Source organism: Pelodiscus sinensis, chromosome 2 (assembly GCF_052426305.1).
Source record: "Pelodiscus sinensis isolate ZL-2025 chromosome 2, ASM5242630v1, whole genome shotgun sequence".
Taxonomy (NCBI): Eukaryota; Metazoa; Chordata; order Testudines; family Trionychidae; genus Pelodiscus; species Pelodiscus sinensis.
Genome location: NC_143053.1, coordinates 246445372 through 246466857, shown reverse-complemented (window position 1 = coordinate 246466857; position 21486 = coordinate 246445372). Strand labels below are relative to the sequence as shown.

General features: G+C 44.7%; 2 protein-coding genes across 17 annotated transcripts in view; one reads left to right on the top strand and one right to left on the bottom strand.

The window, feature by feature from the left end:
• The window catches only part of KMT2C (lysine methyltransferase 2C), a 347150-nt gene extending 329195 nt beyond the window's left edge, over positions 1-17955 (bottom strand). For 11 of the 12 annotated variants that reach the window (XM_075922788.2, XM_075922785.2, XM_075922793.2 and 8 more), the window contains exon 1: positions 17080-17254. In XM_075922788.2, the coding sequence (XP_075778903.2) occupies positions 17080-17246 (167 nt within the window). In that variant the 5' untranslated portion in view covers positions 17247-17254. Of the gene's footprint in view, positions 1-17079; positions 17255-17343 lie in introns of those variants that run through there. The other variant, XM_075922783.2, reaches the window with a different exon arrangement.
• LOC142827395 (uncharacterized) overlaps positions 16329-21486 on the top strand; it is a 35354-nt gene continuing 30196 nt past the window's right edge. The window contains exons 1-2 of one of the 5 annotated variants that reach the window (XR_016348986.1): positions 16329-16761; positions 17252-17402. The gene's annotated coding sequence lies outside the window, so the exon portion shown is untranslated. Of the gene's footprint in view, positions 16762-16867; positions 16953-17251; positions 17403-21486 lie in introns of those variants that run through there. The other 4 variants (XR_016348985.1, XR_012902119.2, XR_012902120.2 and 1 more) reach the window with 4 other exon arrangements.

Below are 21486 nucleotides of genomic sequence, written 5' to 3'. Positions count from 1 at the left end.
AAAGGTACAGCATAATATTTCATGTTGTATCAGCTAAGTGGAAAAAAAGAGTTTGGGTTTTCTTTCAACATTAACTTCTTATTCTCAGTTAAATTTAAAATCAACTTAATTTAAAAATACTTCAACATTATTTTAAAACATTTACATTAAAGAAAGGCAAAGAAAAATTGGCATGACAGAGTAATGAAGTCATTGGTAAATGCATACCACAAATTGCAGTCTTTAAATTTAGTTCTCCAAATGGTTTACAAATACAATTAAATTTACATAGTTCTGTAATGGCTATAAGGGGGGGTACATTGGGGAGAAGAAACAAAAAAGGAGGATATGAAAGAAAAGGAAAAAGGAGATGACTAGCAAAAGGAGAAGCAACTGAACTAAGAGCTAAGGAAAGTATTATTCATTTTATTTATTTACATATGTTTCCGTTTGCTCCTATCTAAACTCCACACATTTAAAAATAACTACAATCATTCCATTTCGTTAACAATATGAAAAAATTTCCTGGACTACCAAAAAAAACCTCTAATCAATTAATACAGCCACCAGTGTCATTTCCAACATAATTTCTATGCTATCAGTCCTTTTTACATTTTTCCAAGAGGGCATGAAGTCTGAGCATTGTGGATGATCACAGCTGCCATGGGAATCACATGGGGAAAGCGGCCATTCCCACTGTTCCAGTAAAGCAAGTCCCAACCCATTTAATCACGCTTAGGTTGAATGGAACAATCTGTATTTCACCCAAAAATCTACTGGCACGTAGTGCAGACCATATAGCAGAGGTATATCATAAACAAATCATCTCATTTGCTTTAGTCCAATCTTCCAGATGAAAGTAGTTTGAAACCAAGTTCAAACTCTGGCTTTGCTAGGAAGAGGGCCACTGCAGCAAGGCTAAAGGCCATGACTTCACTGACCCAAAAAAAGGCTCATTTTTCATCAGGTATTCTACCATTTGTAAAATCCTCGTGGAGATACGGCACTATTGTTTTATCATGTGGCAGTTAGGCAAAGTCAACTACAGGCAAGGTATAGTGTTGGCTTCACCTAGCTACCTTGTGGTAAAAACTTCAGTGCCTTGTCTCCACTAGGATTTTAGCAAGATAATGCATACATTTTAGTTATTCTGCTTAGGAAAAGACTCCACCTTTTTTGCTGTGGATGTGACCTTAGGCTCCAAAATTGCAAACACTTATGCAGAGGTAAAGGTAACTTTACTCATATAAGCAGCTTCACTGATTTCAATAGATCCTCTCCTGTAAGTAACCTTTAATCATGTGCAAAATTTATGTCTACGATAGAAATGTTACAGTGGCACAGCAGGTGCCACTTAACAGTTACCAGGTGATGCTTATGGCTCAGGTTAACTGGTACGGCTGGACCAGCTTCCTGTCTGCCATGGACAGGGGGCTGGCTCCAGCCCCGGAGGCCTGCCGCAAACAGGAGCTGCTCAACTGGAGCAGATGCCCTTTTCTGGTTCTATTATACCTAGGTGCTGAAACACACAGTTGATTATCAAAGAGTTCCCAAAACAGTGGACACTACTCACTAATATATACAGCAGTGAAATATTTTAAATCAAATCACTCAACAAATACACATGGCTCACAATCGTAGGAACTTCTCCAAAGTTACTTAGGAGCTACAATCTCAAAATACCATGTGACTGAGTTAAAGAACAACTCATATGTTTCAGTCTGAGTGCATTATTCATCATCATTGTCTGTTTTTAAACAGATGTCCTGATATTTAAAATTATATTTCTACTCTATGCAGTTTTCATTTCCTTTGTAAGAAAGCCCTACTGTTCTTAGAATCTCATTGTGAATGACCATTGCAGCAAATACCAAAACTGATTTTTTATTATATTATCTGATGAACTAAGCAATGGCTGGACCACAATATGGATGGTGATGCCTCATGACATCTCCAAATGACAGTTAGATTTAAATAGTTCAGGAGATAATTATTTAAATACAGTAGAAACTTGCTCATTTGCACTAATGACAGGGAGGTCTCCATTGCATATTACCCACTAATTCAGTTCAATAAGAGAACTAAAAAAATAGACAAAGGATACTGTATCACAATATCCTTTGCTAATTTATTTTGACCCATGTATTATAGTTTTAATAAGTGATGATATTTCATAATGTATTAATAAAAGTACCGAGTATATTGGCTAGTGTACCTTGAAGAAGCCTGGCATTTTCCAAAAGAATCTCCCATGTCAAAATTATGATCTTGTGTCTATATCAAAGAAGTGGAAGTCAGAAGACTGGGGCCTGTAGTATACAAGCAGTCCCCGGGTTACGTACAAGATAGGGACTGTAGGTTTGTTCTTAATTGAATTTGTATGTAAGTCGGAACTGGTACATATTGTAGGGGAAACTCTAGCCAAACATTTCTCCAGAGCTCAGTTTTATTCTCCCACACCTCACTTCCCTCAGTCCTTTATTCTCAAGCTGAGGTGTCTGCTGAGAAAAGCCACTCTGCGTCTCCCTGGTCTGCTGGGGGGGGGGGGCGCTAGCTTTGCGTCTCCCTGGTCTGCTGGGGGGAAGCAGCTAGTGCGGGGTTGCCTCACCCCGTTTGTAAGTAGGGATCCGATGTAAGTCGGATCCATGTAACCTGGGGACTGCCTGTACCTAAAACTTAGGTCGATACCTAAAACTTATGTTACTATGGGCTGAGAAAAATGTCAAATCCTATCCAATAGTTAGGTTGAGCTAACCCCAATACCGATGCCACTAGATCAACATACACCACTCAATGAGCTAAATTTATTATAGCACTGGAAAAACCCCTGTTGCAGAAGTAAGTGTCCACATTGCAGCAGTGTGGCAGCTTGTGCCATGGTAGTACTTGTAGCGCAGACGTACTCTGGTTTTCTGTTCCTACTTCTGCCACAGTCTTCTTTTGTGACTAATGAAGATAACATTTCCCTCTGTCACAGGGTGTTGGAATGCCTAAACCAGTGGTAGTCAATACACGGATTGTGGGCCAAATCCAGACTGCCAGATACTTTCGAGCAGACGGCAAATTCTTATTTACTTATACTTATGTCACCTGTTGCTGCCTTTGACAGCCAAGGCTGACAGCTCAGAATGTCAAAGGCAGCAACAGGTGATATAAGTACAGACTGATGCCAGAACCCCACTGCCACGGGGCTGAAGAGGTTCTGGGCTGTCAGCCCCAGGCAGCAGGGCTCTAGGCTGTCAGTACCCCCACGATGCCTCATGTTGTCAGTTAAATCTGTGCAAGTGCTCTTGGTGAGAATATCCACCATCAACAGAGGAGGATAGTGGGGACATGAAAAACTGCAGTAATTACTAAAGTGGCCAAATGTTGACCTAACTTAGGTAGACTTAATTTTGTAGTGTAAACTTTCCCTTATTATCATTATTGCTACTGTGATGTAAAAAACATTCTACAGGAGTCTGGACTTTGACTATACTTTGACCAAGAAATTTGGATCTTGACAAAAAAGAATTGACTATACCTGCTTTGAACCTTTAATGTCTGTCAAACTCTTTGAGATCCTTGAGAAAAGGTACTATAGGAAGATAACATTAACTGTGTTAATATGTTCTTCTACAGTTTAATGAACATAGATCATTAAAACAACTCAAACTTTCAAAACTATGGAAACTGTAAAAAAATATAACTCTGGTACCAACCTTAACACCAAATTCATACATACGTACAAATAACAAGAACAATTCACAGTAATAAACATCCTAACAAATCTGCTCATGAAGCAAAACAGTTATAAAACCACCAACATATTCAACAATCTTCTTATTCATCCAGTCCACAAGTTACACTCATAATTAAGAATCAAAAGGTTAGTTTCTTAAATCTTATCTACACAATGGATGTAAATAGTCTGGCCTTCCACCTGTATTGCTTTCTGACTTCTATATTTTTAAAATATATATTTGTAAATTACATAATTTTAATAAATGTTACAATGTAAATGTTCAAAATTAACATTTACAGATTCTAAAAAGACCAAACAGGGCAAGGGGAACCATGGGTATGAATGGTACAACAAGTGTGGGCAGGGGTGAACCACAGAAACATAGTTACCGTAAAGTCGTGAGTATAGTGTGCACTTTTTTTTACTGTTTTTTTAACACCAAAGTCGGGGTGCGCGTTATCCATAGGAGGTTTTTTTAAAAAGTTTTAAACTCACCCTCAGCAGGCACGAGCTGGGCGGGGGGGGGGGGAGGAAGGAGGCAGGCACGAACAGGGCTGGGCTGGGCGGCCGGCAGGTGCGAGCTTAGCGCGCCGGCAATGGAACGGGAGATGCTCCCCCACCAGGCGTGAGCTCGGCGCGCCAGTAACTGAGTGGGGGACGCTCCCCCGGAAGGCACGAGCTCGGCGTGTGGACAGCTGGGCAGGGGACGCTCCCCCGACAGACGCAAGCTCGGCGCGCTGGCAGCTGAGCAGGGGAGGCTCCTCCAGCAGGCACAAACTCGGGGTGCCAGCAACTGGGCTGGGGAGGCCCCTCCCCCCGGCAGATACGAGCTCAGCACGCACAAGTTCAGTTGGGCAGGGGGACCCCGTGGCAAGCGTGAGCTCAGCTGGGCAGGGGGACCCCGCGGCAGGCATGAGCCCCTTCCTTCCTATGCATACCTTAAAATCTCGAGTATAATGGGGGTGCGCATTATATATAAGAGTTTAGTTTATTCAAGAATTTTGGTCTTTAAAAGGCAGATGCGCATTATACATAGGTGTGCATTATACTCTAGATTTTACGGTAAGCTACAAAAAGAAAATGTAGAACTGCTTTACGAAAACTGGTGTGCATATCATTAAATACTGGCTCACCCTGACACAGATTGCAGTCAAACTAATGAAAAAGATTCTTTTATAATTATTTTCTGGCAAACAATTTGTGCTTTTTGTCTGAAAAACTAACTGTATATGTGAAATCTTGGCATTTTGAAAACCTACTGCTGTGAACGTGGGCCTAAGTAATAATTCAATAATTTAAATAATTTAAAATTAAGTAGCATGCATAAACACTTGTAATCAAACATTTTTCAATGTCTCAGGAAAAGATATTTTCAAATCCTATTTCAAGCATACCCTATTGCAAAGTAAATAAACAAATTTTACTGCAATCAAAAAAGTTAAATGTTGAAAACAGAGTTTAGAAGGAAAGTCTGGACACAAGCATATCCGTAGATCGCATCTACCACCACCCTAACGAATGAGATTATACTGCAGAATATGGCTACTCAATCTTTACTATGAAGTGGTGAGAGAAACACTTTTATGTTAATTACTGCATGGGCACATTAATAAAGTTCTAGTGTATAAAACTACTTTTCAAAAGTCTTATTGCACCTACACAGTGTTATTCTTACAGCTTATCATGGATATCTAGCTGGTAAAATAAGATCAACAAGATCAAAACTGAGTTCTTGATCTTTATCACCAATCTTTTCCCCTTTTCAGACATCACCACCAACACCACCCATCACATGGACGTGATTCTTGACTAAGACCCTTTTCCATATCCATTCATAAAGGTTATGTCTTGCCACTTTCTTCTAAACAACCTTGCCATGTGTAGAGGGGCGCGTCCCCCTTGAGCAGATTCTCATAGTTAAAATTCCCCTATGGTCCACCTATCAGGGTCTGTGCAGCCCAATGGCCAGCATCTGAATCTCCAACACCCCTCTGTCAGAGCCAATACAGCCCTGCAGCTCAGTCTTTGGGATTCCCCCTAGCGAACCAGAACCTCATCAGCCCTGTGGCAGTGGGGTTCTGGCATTCCTCCCTACAGCCCAGTCTATAAAGCAGGCCCCTCTTTTGGGGTAAATATGGCCCTGAGGCCTAGCCCAGGTAAAGCTCCCCTCTTGGGGCAAATATGGCCCTGTGGCCTAGTCCACGGGTTTCAGGGACTGTCTCTGCTTTGGAGCACTGCAGAGGGAAGGGTAGGGGGACCCAGACCCTCCCACTCCACTGGGTCCCAGCCCAGGTCCCTGTTGGCAGTGGCTCAGTCCACTGCTTGCTCAACAGGGGTTTCCGTCCCTCAACATGCCGAGCACTTGGGGTTTTCAATTCCCTGTCCTGGGCCACTCCCTACTCCCCACATCTCTCTGCTGCTGTACCTCCAGGCTGTCTCTGGGGCCGTGACTGTCACTGCGGTTGTGGCTGGGGCTGTAGCTGCTGCTGCGTCAGGTCTGGCTGCATTGGCTCTTCCCACTCTGGAGCTCGCTCTACAGTTCCTTCCCCGCCAGCAGTCAACCCTGAGTGAGCGGTTTCAGGGCCTTTTATACTCCTGCTCACCAATGAGCATGCCTGGCATGGTCATGGGGGAGGGGCGCTCTCAGCCAGCTGGGCCCAGCCTATAGTCTGTTCAAAGCGCCCCATCACACCATGATCCAACCTTTCCTTTCCAACCCCATAGCTAACTCTTTTCCAGGCCTTCTTCATTTTGTTTCTCAGTTATTGCAGCCTCTTCTTTTCTGACCTTTACAAACAGAATTTTGTCATCCCTTAAATCCACTCCAAAGGCTACTGTAAAAATCATCTGACTAGCTGTTTTGAACACATCATCCCTTTCTTTTCATCCTTCCATGGGCTCTCTCCTTCCCACCATATAAAACTCAAAATATTTGCCTTCATTTTTTAAGGTCCTTCCTGGATATTCTGGCACTACATATCATCTAACTCCTGCAATAGTATCCTTAGTTGGTCATTTGTCAAATTATCAGACAAATACCATCATATTCTCTCCCATGTCATCCCGTATTCATGGAAGATCTCTGTAAAAATATTCAAGGTCACTATATTATTCCCTTCAAATTTCTCTTTAAAATCCACCTATGCCTTGATGTCTTCAAAACACTTGACAATGGCTCAGAACTACTGCTTATTCCACTGTTCATAACTGGCTTACTGGTCTCTTATACTTTCATCCCCCCAATCTCCTTGTCCTATCCACCTGCTGTCTTGTCTTAAATTTAGACTGTAAAGTCATGTGAGTGGGAACCATTTTTGTATTATATGTCTATATAGTGCCTAACACAATAGCGTCCTGGCCTCTAGGTGCAACCATAATTACAGCAGAGCACTTGCTCTGCTATAGTTATGGTTAAGACCAGCTCCCTGTTTCAATCCCAATTCTTCTAAGTGCTCTAAAATCTACAGTGAATCAGATTGCCTTGATATTTGGTGTACCTCAAGAAGGAATAAGATTTTATTAGTGTTCCAAATGGTCAAGTCCGGTTTGTCATCATAATGCCAGACGCAGAGTGGAAAGTTGATTGCTGTTTGGATCAAAGACCAGTTGCAGACCTTCCACAGACATCCAGTCTGAAAGGTCTTCACCATCAGTTTCATTTACTTCATAGCCCCACATGGTGTAGTGGCTAGTCATGAGACTGTATCAATGGGATACAGTAGCAGCCAGCCTGTTGATCACTGGCAACATGAGTTTCTTGGAACATAAGCATGTCATTGTTATGCCAGGTACTCACACATCTTCCAGAAAAGTCCTTCAATGTTAAATTGGAGGATCCTTGTTCCAGAACTTGCCCTGAAGAGAGCTATTATGGTGTCTGAACTGTTGCTAATGACCGTGAGGTCATTAATCAATGGTCAGTTAGTGGTCATAAATTAGTATATGTGGGTGACCAAAGACATGGAGTCCACCTTAAACAGGACCTAAACACCGTGGAGGAGTATATATGGAAACTGAGGCTCAAGCCAAATCCCTACCAAACAACTGTTATTGCATTCCATATCTTGATAGCAGGAATGCTAAGCGAACCCAGAAAGTGACCTTCTGTAGCAACATTCTGTGACACAGGTCAGAGTGGGGTTATCACACACTAACCTTCCATGACCATTTGAAGAAGGCAGCTGCCATGCTTAACTTGGTGTCTAACTAAACACTGCAATGCGGTGCATCACTGGAACCCTCAAGCTGACCCCAACACTCTGGCTGCCAGTACTGTTGCATGTGAACAACCTTCGGGAATTCAAGAGGATTGTGGAAAATGAATATCTTCCCCTCCACCAGGACTAACAACATCCCTCGCCACTGCTTCAAGTCTCATAAGCTCTTTTGCACTACACAATTAACCTTCAACAGTGTAACTTCAATCCTGATGAAGCTTGGAAAGCTAAATGGACTTCACAAGAAGTCACACATAAACACTTTGTGAAAGATCCAACACAGAAAATCCCTGGCTTTGATCTCTGATGAAGCTCAGGGGCAATCCTACACCATATCAACAAAAATCATAGCAGATGTGGATACTTGCTTCACAGTGTGCGACTGTAATCACCCAAAAAAGACCCTGGAACAGACAACTCAATACCCAATTCACAAATACAAAGGAGGCACCACAGCAATACACTTGGCTATTCCAGATGCAATTATCTGGCTTAACCATCTACATGTAAAAGTATAGTAATTGTTCTACATTTACATCAGCCATATGAAAAACTAGTGATCCAAATTTGGGGAATTTGACCAAAGGATTCCCAAGATACAGGTATCAGAAAGAAAAAAAAAAAGAGGTCTTCTTAAAGTTGATAGATTCTGTGAACTTTTTTTTCCTACTCACAAACAGAGATCAAATCAGGGTTCAGAATCAGATAATTTCATCAGGATCTAAATCATTCAAACTGACATTCATGCGAAAATTTGAAGGCAAAATTTGAATACGAGTCAGCAGTGTGATGCTGTTGCAAAGAAAGCAAACATGATTCTGGGATGCATTAACAGGTGTATTGTGAGCAAGACACGAGAAGTCATTCTTCTGCTCTACTCTGCGCTGGTTAGGCCTCAATTGGAGTATTGTGTTCAGTTCTGGGCACCGCATTTCAAGAAAGATGTGGATAAATTGGAGAGGGTCCAGAGAAGAGCAACGAGAATGATTAAATGTCTAGAGAACATGACCTATGAGGGAAGACTGAAGGAATTGTGTTTATTTAGTTTAGAAAAGAGAAGATTGAGGGGGGACATGATAGCAGTTTTCGGATATCTAAAAGGGTGTCATAAGGAGAAGGGAGACAACTTGTTCATCTTAGCCTCTGGCGATAGAGCAAGAAGCAATGGGCTTAAACTGCAGCAAGGGAGGTTTAGGTTGGACATTAGGAAAAAGTTCCTAACTGTCAGGGTAGTCAAACACTGGAATAAATTGCCCAGGGAGGTTGTGGAATCTCCATCTCTGGAGATATTTAAGAGTAGGTTAGATAAATGTCTATCAGGGATGGTCTAGACAGTATTTGATCCTGCCATGAGGGCAGGGAACTGGACTCGATCTCTCGAGGTCCCTTCCAATCCTAGTATTCTATGATTCGAGGGTTACTACCTCCGCAAGTATTGGGGAAAGTCAAATTAAAACATTATTTCAAAAAGATTTTGCTTTTCTAATTTAGGCAACTAATTGATTACACTGAGTACATGCAGACAGAGAAGTTTACAGGACTATTTGCCTTCCAATTTTCACACTAATGTCAGCTTGAGTCTTACTATGGCCAAGAACTTCGGAGAAGGTTAGATGGAATAATTTGCTAAAATCTGTCTCCAAGAGCATGGGGGGTCTATATTCAAAGTATTCTTGTAAAATAAAAAAGATATGTAAATACTTGATGGCAAGAGAGGGGCATGATGGGGAAGGGAAAATGAGGGGAAACAGGGGAGAAGGATTTGAGGCTGTGCTGACAGGAGGAGGAATAAATGGGGATGGGAGGTAGGGTAAGTAAGAGGAAGGGGCAGGGTACAGGAGGCCGAGGGAAAATAGGGGCAGGGACACCTTTTGTGGCCAAACATAGGAGCAGTCTTTTCCTACTGCTTTCATGTGATATAAAACTGGAATCTAGGGAAGACTTGCCTGCCCGATTGGACTCTTAACAGACATACTCAGACGACGCACTAAGAACATACCAAGAGTATGGCTGTACTATAGAGTTTATAGTGGTGCTGCTAATGCAGACACACTAAGCCAAAGGGAAAGAAGAACTCTCCCAGCATCTTAAGTTACTTGAACCACTGCAAGTACTGGCATATATGTTGGCAGGAAAAGCTGTCCTACCAACATTGTACTGTCCACACTGGCGCTTCGGTCAGTATACATTATATTGCTCAGAGGGTGGTTTATTCACACCCCAGAGTGGCAATTTATCTTGATGTAAACTGTAGTGTGTACATGGTCTGAGACTAGTGTGAGTAGCTAAGAATAGGTAACTGCCACATAGTGAAGGCTCTTCAGCACTGGAGAGGTAGAAAGAGAAGAGCTGTGCACATCTAGAAGCTATAGTTTCAGGCTGCATTAATCTCCATTTGGGTATTCTTTCATTTGAGAACATCTCATTGAGATTAATAGGCCACTAAACACCTTTCAAGGCTTGCAACTTCGAAGTCTGGAACAAAAATCTGAAAATGAACTTGTAAACATTTGGCACAAAATCTCTCTCTATAAACAGTTGAATTGGTGAGTTATTTTGTTGTGTGTTTGAGGATTGTTGTTGGGGTTTTTTTAATATGATCTACGTGCTGAAATTATATTTGAAAATTAAATAAATTACACCACTGAATGCTCACTGGGAGGAATGGGGTGAGTAGGGAATGACAGTAGCTGGCAATGGGGAAGATAGGTCTGAAGTGGGGGATATAGGGAAAGAGATAAATGGAAACAGATGATAGGAAAACAAAACGGAATTGAGGGATGCAGTTTAGAAAAGGGGTGGACTGGGGAATAGCTAGGGATGCCTGGCTGAAGCAGGGGTTGGAGTCCTAGTTGAAGGTGGGTAGTAGGAGTGAGGGACCCTGCCAGCATGCAAGTTGGGCCCTAGCCCATTAGTGAGCTGATGCCTGTGATATGCTATTCTGTAGCATAGGGCAGGAGAAAATAAGGTACATCTTCTTACATGTTAATAGTTTCTACTATGCCAACTAATGGCTTAGTGGAATAGGGAAGAGAAGGATGAGGAAGCTGAAAACGCTGGTAGGGGTGGGCTACATGTTGCAAGGAATGGTAGGGGCTCAGTGTGTGGACAGAGAGACCTGACAGTCTTCTCTGACATACTTAGAGTTGTATAACAATCACGTCATAAATCTGTCAAAATTTGGGGACACAAATCTCATTCTAGGTCTCTCATCAGCCTTGTTACCAAATGCGCATTGCAAACATAACAAAGCACTAACCACAGCTGCTTATCAACTGCAGACCCAGGTGATTTAAGTGACCACTAACTACTAACAACATTTCTCTTCATGATTAAAAATTAGGAAGTTGTAGAGCAAAAAACTTCATTAAGACAGAGAGAAGGTTGCCCAGTTACTCTTTGTGCCTTTCCAGAATATCAAGTTCAGCAAAACTCAAACATCTGAAACCAGGAAATACAGCGGTACATTAAACAAATACCCATACAACCTTAACTCAGCCCTCTTTGAACAATACTTCATTATGGTGAGCCGCAGAGCAAGTGTGCATTATGAGCATATTGAACAAACATTACCTGCACTTGTCCAAGAGTCGTACATTGAGCCTACTCACCTGACAGATTACCACACTTAGTAAATTTAACAAACCCTTCACATTTGCACACAGAACACCACTTAAACCTATACTTTACCATATCCATCATTAAATCCACAAAGTGGTTTCATGTCCCATCTCACTACTGACAATAGGCAAGGCAAGAAGACTCAGTGCCCTGCTACTATTTACAACCCATACATTTCTGCATTGAAATGATACAGATTGGCACCTCAAGGTACACACACCTCTTCCTTTGATTACACACATGGAAGAACTGAGACCCAGATCTCTCATATCACTAATGCAGCTCTAATTTATGCAGCTACTCCAATTTATTCCTCCGCCATTTAATGCTGCTACACCTAACAATGTGAATGCAACTGGAATGCATAATTTCCAGTGGCTACTGCCAACACCAAGGGGGAACAGTCAAGGTTGAATGGGCATTTATCTTAAATCAAGGAACACAAAATTTGCAGAAGCTTGACTTTCATTGAACCCAATGTTCTGGAAGGATATGAACTGTCACCAGGCAACCTTAACACTACATTAATGAAGTTTTTTTGCCACTTAAACAGATAATAATAAATAACTATTCACCTAAGATAGTCCCCAAGAAACATCATTCACAGAACTATACATCCAATTCTGCCACATTCTCAGATGACAATCAGAAAAGCTACTGTGACATGCTTCTTTACAGGCAGAAATGCTCAAGGTAATGAAACTGATGAGTCTTTTCTTCATAGTAAATTAATTACTTCTTCATCACCTATAAGCAACTTCCCATGTTTCTTATGCAGAACATGGCACAATGCTTAGTGCACTCGGTACAGTAGGCTAAAAAATGAGGATTTTTAGTCTTTTTATGACGTTAGGTAGTGCTGCTGCCAGAGGCAGGATGCCAGTTTAGATAGAACTGTGTAAATCTCTGCCAGCATGGCAATTTCTATGCTCCCATGAAAAATAAATAAAGGGCCTATATTTGTGAAGAGTTGAGGGTTCTAAGCATCTCAGAGGAGCACACACTATACAGGAAAATGAAAAAAAAAGTCTTAACTCAATCATCCATTTCAAACCATGATCAGTAAGGAAGTGAAATAGCACTAATTGAGTATTTTTCTAATATTGTTCTTTACAGGCAGCACTTTAAACTCATAAAACCTTTTACTTTGACTACGCTGTTTTAATGTACTGATCTTATTTAGAGCATTACTTTAACTGAATATCCAATGGAAAATATTCCAGAATGATATAAAGTGGTTGAACTATCTTATTGGCAACAGTGACTTAAACATATGATTATGGTACCCAACATGCTCAGACAGATCCTCTATTATCTGATTTACAAAAAACATATTAATCCAACTGGAAAGCACGTGAGAGAAGAGGAAGACATAGCTAACCAATCACACAAAAATGGAAACTTTATTTTCACTAAATGTTTATTTAACGTTGAAACGTATTAGACTTGTTTAAACGGTATGCTTAAAAAAACCCTCTCTTTTCAGAAGCACTGGTGATTAAAAACAGTCCAGTCTTCATCTGATCAGTGATACATTGGGGTAACTCTAACACAACCTCCAAAATCCTATTTTAGAAATGCTGGTTCCTTGTGTTACTGAAACACCTCAGGCCACAATCATGAAAGCTTTCCATTCGCATGGTCCTCCTGTGAGGATCAGCTTGCAGCATCAAGTCATATACAGGAACATTAAAACTGCAGAGGAAAACAAACAACTTGAACTGTCTGTTTACTTTTTGCATTTCATTTACCTGATTCATGTGAAGTACATAAAGCTAATGAAAACCAGTTTCATTTTTGTCTCTAGCTACTTTCATTTTCTGGCTCTCATGCATTGACACAGATTTTAGACGTCATATAAGTATTTATAGTTTTAGACTTCTTAAATAAAAATAATCTAGATTTCTCCTTGAAACTGACTGTGTCCCTTTAACACTAGAAATATAATTGAAAAAGAAAATACACTTTTCACAAAGTATACAGATTATCTTAAACTGGCATGGAAGAAACTGCCTTTTCCACAAACGGCAGTATTTTAAAAGTGATTAAATTAATTTTGTTAATTTTTAATATTATGTAGCTACAGAATCATAAATAGGCAGCATTCAGAGTTTCACTATAAAAATACTTTTGTAAAAGTAGCTCAAATGCTTTCTATGTAACTAGATGTTACATATACAAATAAAACAGGATAATGTATTTACATCTAAGGATAAAGCAGAGGGATCAATATTGAATGCAAGGATTGAACTCTTTAAATCGGAGTGGGGAACCTTTTTTGGGTTGGGGCCACTGACCCACAGAAAAATCTGTTGGGGGCCACACATAAGTGAGAAGCAAAAATACGTGTATTGACGTGGGCCCCGATTCAGAAGGAGAAAGACACTGTCCGCAATCCCCTCGCACACAAGAGCCTACGGGGACCCAGTCTAGTTGATTTAGTGAGCTCCAGCCCCGCGGTGGGAGGAAGGGTGAGCTGGAGCGCTAGCACATGCTCCGCAATGCTGGAGGGGCCACTGAGTCTCAAGGACTAGATCCAGACAAGCTGGGGGCTGCATACAGCTCTGGACCTTAGCTTTAAATCATGATTTGCAGACTTCAATAATTCTGCCAGAGGTTAGGGGGGTCTATATGAAAGGAGTGGGTGAAATTCTGTGGCCTGCAATGTGCAGGAGGTCTGACTAGATTATTATAATCCTTCCTTCTGGCCTCTATGCTTGAAAGGCACATAAAAAACATCAGCGAGAACTGTTGAAATCACTTTAAACTTCCACTATGGAAAAAATCCATTATTTTAACAAAATGCAAAGATTTAAGAGAGATAGGATTGTGAATTAAATGCTACTAGAAGACACAACCACAATAAAATCAGACAGTCAATGTTAGAAAGCCTTTAACATGAACTGTCAAAAACGGGGGGGGAGGGAACTAATCAGACTTTTATCTAAAAAAATTGTTTAATCATTACAAGTAACATGGAAGATCAATCCACCTGAATTATTAAATTAACATATTTTCTTCTATGTGTTCAGTTTATTTTATACTCTTAACAGCACTTTGTATATAGTTGGTTTCACAGTTTTCCTTGTACAGTTAGTTTCCACTGTTGTTTGTGTAAGGTCTTTCATTATAAACTACAAAAACTGACTGGGAGACTCAGGAGAAATGATCTAGCTTTAACAAAACATTTTTGTTTTAAATTGCCTAGATGTCAAGTTGACCATGACCCTTTAAAAAAAATACTAAAACATTAAGGCTTACATTTCTAACAAACATAATTAAAATGGTAGCAAACAGGTTTATTCTATTTTTATCCTAGGACATACTCTCTCACTAACAACCAAAACTGAGTACAGTTGGTTTATAAGTAGCACTTTCTGTGGCTACCAGCAAGAGGCCTTTTGGACTTCTGCTTCACAATACAGGGAGATAGAAATTGATCCAAACAAAGATATAGGTTGAACCTCTCTAGTCCAGCATTCTCTGATCTGGCAACATCTGTAGTCCGGCATAAGGGTGTGAAAGATTAACTGGTTAACGGGCCATGCTTACCGGTTGAGGATAGCCGGCAACCGGGGGGCACTGGAACAGCTCCCCCTCTGCCACAGGCAGGGGGCTGCTCCAGCCTCACAGGGGGCCCGCCAGAGACAGGAATTGCCCCTGTCCACAGCGGGTTCAGGTGCTCCACGGCCAGTGGCTGTTATCACATTCAGAGCAGCCTCTGTCCATGGCAAGCCTGGGCCCACTGTGGACAGGGACTGCTCTGGCAGCAGCATGGAGGTGGCAGCTGGGAGCTGGCAGAGCCAGTCCCAGACCCAGCGTGGAAGCTGGGAATTGGGAGCCAGTGGCAGCACAAGCCCCAGTGCATGGCTGGAGCCAGCTACCAACCCCAGCAAGAGACTGGGAACCCCACGGGCTGAGGGCTGCTCCAGCCAGGCTGAAGCAGTGCCCAGGCCAGATCCTGCTTTAGTTGGTTACATAGTTAAACATTAGGTTAACTCAATGTTTAACCAGTTAACTGATTAACTGGGATTTTACATCCCTAGTCCGGCATGATTTTAGTTAGCTGGATGTTCATTTATCATGGTTGTGGCCAAGTTTTCTGCAGTCCCATAAAGTTTGTTTACAGGGACTACAGAAAACTTGGCCACACCCACAAACCAGTCCTGCCTTTCAGTGTTCTGTGCTGTTATTTAGCCCTAATTTACCCCAAAATGTCTTCTAACAGCCCAGTAAGCAGGGGAAGTGTTGGTAATGCTGCTGAACAATACCAACCTCCTGTGGTTCAGCAAATTCTCTAGTTTGGCACCAGTCAAATCCCGAGGATACTGGACTAGAGAGGTTCAGTCTGTATTACCTTACCCACATGCATGTACCAATTTATATATAAACTGTGGTATGTCTATTAAAACATTAGTTTATGTGTGATAATAACATTCAATGTTATTACACATTTTCACTAAAGAAAAATATTTTGTAATATTCCCTGAAATTGTGTTATGTAAAGCATACTGTCCTCCTGAAAATGAACACAAAGTTATCGGGGTTCTCGTTGACTGTCAGAGAGTTTGTTACTAACTGCACACGGGATATGGAAATTAGATAAAAGGCATTCCTAAACCTCACACTAAAGCACAGCAAGCAAATTATAAAAGGGACCTTCTATTTAAAACCAAACATAGTCCACCTGCACCACATCTGGACGCTGCAGATCACTCCAGCGCTCCCTCGGTTTGTCTGAGATGCGCTGTTGATAGTTGACGCAGCTGCAAGTGGCAGCCTGCCTAACTTCGCTAAAAGTGAACGGAGCACATTCAGTTCCGCCTGAAGCGTGCGGAGAGCGGGGACCAGAGAAGGAAGCTAGCCGGCGACAGCAAACGACAACGCAAAACACCACAATCTTCCCAGCCACCCCCTGTTGTGCCTGCTCCCTTCCTCGCTTCCCTAGCCGGGCCATCCCCAACCCGTCTGAGGCTGTTTGACAGCTCCAGGAAAAAGGCAGCTTCTACTTTCAAACACACTCCGCGGCTGGGTTGGCTGCAGGGAATTGTTGTCTAAACTTTGCGTGTGTGTCTACGTAGACAGAGGTTTGTAGAGTCATCCAGTTAGGGCTAGATCAAGCTTTTCTTTACTCCCCCTCCCCCAGAACACAGCAAGGGACACAGAGGGCAAGCGAGAGCCCTGGAGGAGGAGAGAGATCCCAAGAAGGGCAGAGGAAAGGTGCAAAAGGGAGGGAAGGACTGAGGAAGGGGCCATGCCAGGGAAAAGGGGAGAGAGCGGGTGGGAGGAGGAAAGGGAGAGAAAAGTGAGAGGGAGGGAGAGAAGAAGGAGGCCAAAGGTGAAAAGGGAGAGAGCAGTGGGGGAGGAGGGGAGAGTGCCACGGGCAGAGGAGGAAAAGAAAGAAGAAAGAGGTGAGGGGGGAAGGGACCCTCCCAAAATGGCACTGGGCAGAAGGGAGGGGGCGCTGAGGAGCGAGCCTGTGCTGACAGCTCTGCCTGCCCCCTGCCCCGCTGCCTCTCCCACACGCTCCGAACTTACTTCTTTCTGGCTCTCTGGAAAGGGGAAGCGCCATCTTTGCGAGGCCGGCCCCTAGGTCTTTTGTCTGTGGCTGCTGCTGGGGGGGGAGCTGCGGGCTCGGGGGGCTGCTGCGGCGGCGGCGGCGGCTCCGCCACCCCCGCGGCTAGACTCTTGTCCTCCGTTGACATCCTAGTCAGCAGGACGAGAGAGACACATGGATGAGGAGGAGGGTGGCGATGAGGATCCCGATGCTCCTCCTGCTCCCGATGCGCCTCTCCGCCTCACCTCCGCCTCCTCCACCTCCGCCTCGCATCGCTGGCCTCAGCCGCCGCCGACCAGCGCAGGTAGCAGGGGGAGCGGCATGGGGAGGCGGGGAGTGTGTGTGTGGGGGGGGGAGGAAGGGGCTCGCGCACAAATAACCGCCCCGCGGAGCGGGCTCGCCAGGGGCGGGGAGGGGGCAGAGACGCGCGGGCACTCCCGCGGCGGGGGCGCCTCGCCTCAGAGGCCCGGGGGACAAGCGGCTGCTCCGGCTCCTGCGCTGCCCGGCTGCTGCGGTGGCCGCCGCTTCATTGTACGCGGCGCCCTCCCCCTGGCGGCGCCCCCGGGGCGGAGGAGGAGCAGGCGGCGGCAGGGGCCGAGGCAGAGAGGAAGTTTTGACAGCTCCAGCTGTTGTGTGTGCCGGGGGCAGAGTCCGGCCGGGCCCCGCTCCCCTCCCGGCCGGGCCGGGAGCAGGAAGTTTACTTGGGGACGGGCACACGGAGGGGGAAGCGCGGGGCCTGCGGCTGGCGAGGGAGCCCGGTGCGGTGGCGGCGGCTGCCCTGGTGTGTAACCCTCGTCAGTGCGACACATAGACACAGAGCCGCTCGGCCTCCTCCCCTCCCCCCGCGGGCCCCACACTGCGCCTGCCCGGCCCGCCCGCCCAGCGACCGTCCCACAGCACAGACACCCCTGCGACGCGCCGCCGACGCTGACCTCACGGGCTCGCTGTCTCTGCCGGGCTGGCGGCGGCTGCGGGGAAAGTGCGGAGCCCGGGAGCCGGGACTGGGCTCGGAGCGTGCGACACCCAGTGCGCTCAGCCCCGCCGTGGCTGCGGGCGGCTCCCAGGGAGCTGGCGCTGGGTGTAGACAGACCTGGCTAAGCAAACACGGCCCTGTAGGGAGCGGGTCTCCGGCCAGGGAGGAAGCAAATGCTGCTCTCGTGTGCACCCCTGTGACGCGGAGCCAGCCAACTGATTAGAGGCAATCCAGCTTGGCAGCCGAGTGGTGGAGAGCAGAATGTAGCCCCAAACGCACACAGCTGTCATTTCCCTGGATAAGCATGTGTGTGTGGTGTTAACACACGCATGTGCTCCTTACACGTCGGCAGGGGAAACCCTGACCCCTCAGATGCAGAGTGTTTAGTACACACCTACGGAGCCCAATGGCGATTGTTCCTTGTGCAACCTCTGCGCCCCGTGTGTATGTGGCAGCTTTGCTCTGAGTCAGGCTGTGTGCACGCAGTGTGCAGGGCCCCGGGAGTCTCTTTGGCATGTTCTGAGGCGCAGCAGTGCTGGAGGGGAGGAGGGCCTAGGAGCTTAGCTCGCATCACAGGAGCGAGCAGGGCTTGGCCCTCTGAGACAAAGTCTGGGCAGCGTGGAAGGTTTCCAGCCAACTCCGGCTGTAACAGCTGCGGCTGCTTGAGGGAGGCGGGGGGGGGGGGGTGTTTGTGCTAATCTCACTCCTCGCTTCCCCCCTCCCCCCCGGGGCAGGGCCTAGCTGGCTGCCTGCCCGCCCGGATTCACTGGGGCTCAGCGCGGGGGTTAAGACTCATTATTACACGGGATTTAATGCGTCCCGCAGCCCGCTGGAGTCGCTCCAAGGAGATCCGCGGCTTGGTGCCCTAATGTCCGGGCATAGGGCGAGGAAGCCGCCCTGGGGAGATGCCGTCATGCCGCATGTATGGGCGTTGGGGCTTGATACCTGAGCAGGACGGGCCGGTTAGCTGCCTTATTTACCCCAGCGGCGCAGCGCACATCTGGACTTTCATCCCGGATCCGCCCCAAACGCGCTGCCCTGGTAGGGAGACTGGGAGGAGGGCAGGAGACGCCTGCTTCCCCCCACCTCTCTGCCTAGAGAGTCAGTTTTGCAGTGTTAAATCTGCCCCTCTTTGCCAGGAAGGACTTTGGTGAATGTGTTTCTGTTCTGGAGATGGTGCCGCTCTCCCTCATTCATTGACACAGCCCTCTCCCCTGTTGCCAACTCCTCAGCAGCTTGCTAGAATATTTCAAGACCACAGCAAACCCTTAACTGTCCACTCTGAGGGATGGTCAGTCTCTCTTCTTTCACAGTGACCTTTACTTTTCTCCCCGGCAAGCCTGGTGCTGTTTCTCCTTTGTGAAAGTAAATTATTCACATCACAAATGCTGAATCATGAAACCGATGTTATGTATGGTAAAGAAAATCCTAGTGTTTGAGTGTGTATATATATGTGACTCAAATATTTTGTGTGCATGTTTAAAAACTTTGCTGAGGAAACCAGAAATTTTGGTGCTCAGCCTCACAAAAGACCCCAAATTAATAACCTCAAATACAACTTGTAAAGTCCTGCATTATGTGGTGGTCCTTATTTTAGGTTTTTATTTTACTTGTGGGCCCCTACTGATTGAGAAGAATGGGCTTGTTACACTAGGCACAACAGGGGCTCGTCTACACTGGCCCCTTTTCCGGAAGGGGCATGTAAATTTCAAGAGTCGTCGTAGGGAAATCCGCGGGGGATTTAAATATCCCCCGCGGCATTTAAATAAAAATGTCCGCCGCTTTTTTCCGGCTTTTAAAAAAGCCGGAAAAGAGCGTCTAGACTGGCCCCGATCCTCCGGAAAAAGTGCCCTTTTCCGGAGGCTCTTATTCTTACTTTGAAGTAAGAATAAGAGCCTCCGGAAAAGGGCACTTTTTCCGGAGGATCGGGGCCAGTCTAGACGCTCTTTTCCGGCTTTTTTAAAAGCCGGAAAAAAGCGGCGGACATTTTTATTTAAATGCCGCGGGGGATATTTAAATCCCCCGCGGATTTCCCTACGACGACTCTTGAAATTTACATGCCCCTTCCGGAAAAGGGGCCAGTGTAGACGTAGCCCAGGAGTATAGCTAGCATTTTGAAATGTGTACATGCACTGGCTGATTTGTTGTCTTTTCCCACCCACGCTGTACCCATGATTTCCTGAGAGCCTGCCATTACACACAACTTGACCACTAACAAAGTAGGAGCAGATAAAGCTAGATCTGTCACCAGTGTCTGCGTAAAAGACCGGATGAAGAACAAAAGGAAAAAAGTGCTCATCTCCCCCCTTCCCTAAAAAATTCCTGCTAGCCACCTTCAGAAATTTTGCAAAAATAAAAGATATTGTTTTTCACATTGAGATAGTGTAAGATGCTAGGGGAGACAAAGCACTCAGGTTACCTCAATGAAGCTAGTTGAGGTCACCACCATAATGCCCAGGGTTTACCACAACTAGCAACAGTGAGGTAAAAACTCCTATTACTAGAACTTTGTATTTGTATTATGATAGCACTTAAGGGCACCAGTCATAGACCAGGATTTCACTGTGCAAGGCACTGTATAAACACGGAACCAAAAATAGTTGTTTACTCCAACAGACTTACAATTCAAGTGTCTTGTCATCATGAGGATTTTATATGAAGACCAGGTCTATACTATAAACTTTTTGTCAGGATAACTGTGTCTGTCAGGGATGAGATGGGCATGATTTATGATCAACATAGCTATGCCAGCAAAATCCTCTATTGTAGACCTAGCTATTCCAGCAAAACTGGGCTTTTGCCAGTAAAACTTATTTCATTATGAGGGACTAGAACATATATACAGGAAAAAATGCAGTTTTGCTGGTATAAGCTGCATAGCACATTACGGCTATGTCTACACTGCCGATTTTGCCGGCAGTGAGTATGCAAATGAGATGTGGGTTAGCATATAGTTGCAGCTCATTTGCATAATTTATGCAAGCTTTTTTTGCACAAAAACAAGCAGCGTGGACGGGGTTTTTTGCACAAAAATTCCTTTTCCTGCCAGATCAGTAAGCCTCCTTTTTGGGGACATAAGGATCTGGCAGGAAAAGGGGTTGCGCAAAAAGGAAACGTCCACACTGCTTGTTTTTGTGCAACCCCCCCCCAAATCGGATTGGCAGAAAATATGCAAATGAGATTGTGATTTATGCAAATGAGTACCTCATTAACATATTTTTTGCTGCAAAAACTCGTAGTGTAGACATAATCTACCAGTATAGTGTACTGGTATACCTATAATATGGCTACGTGTAGACTGGCATGATTTTCCGGAAATGCTTTTAACGGAAAAGTTTTCCGTTAAAAGCATTTTTGGAAAAGCATGTCTAGATTGGCACGGACGCTTTTCTGCAAAAGCACTTTTTGCAGAAAA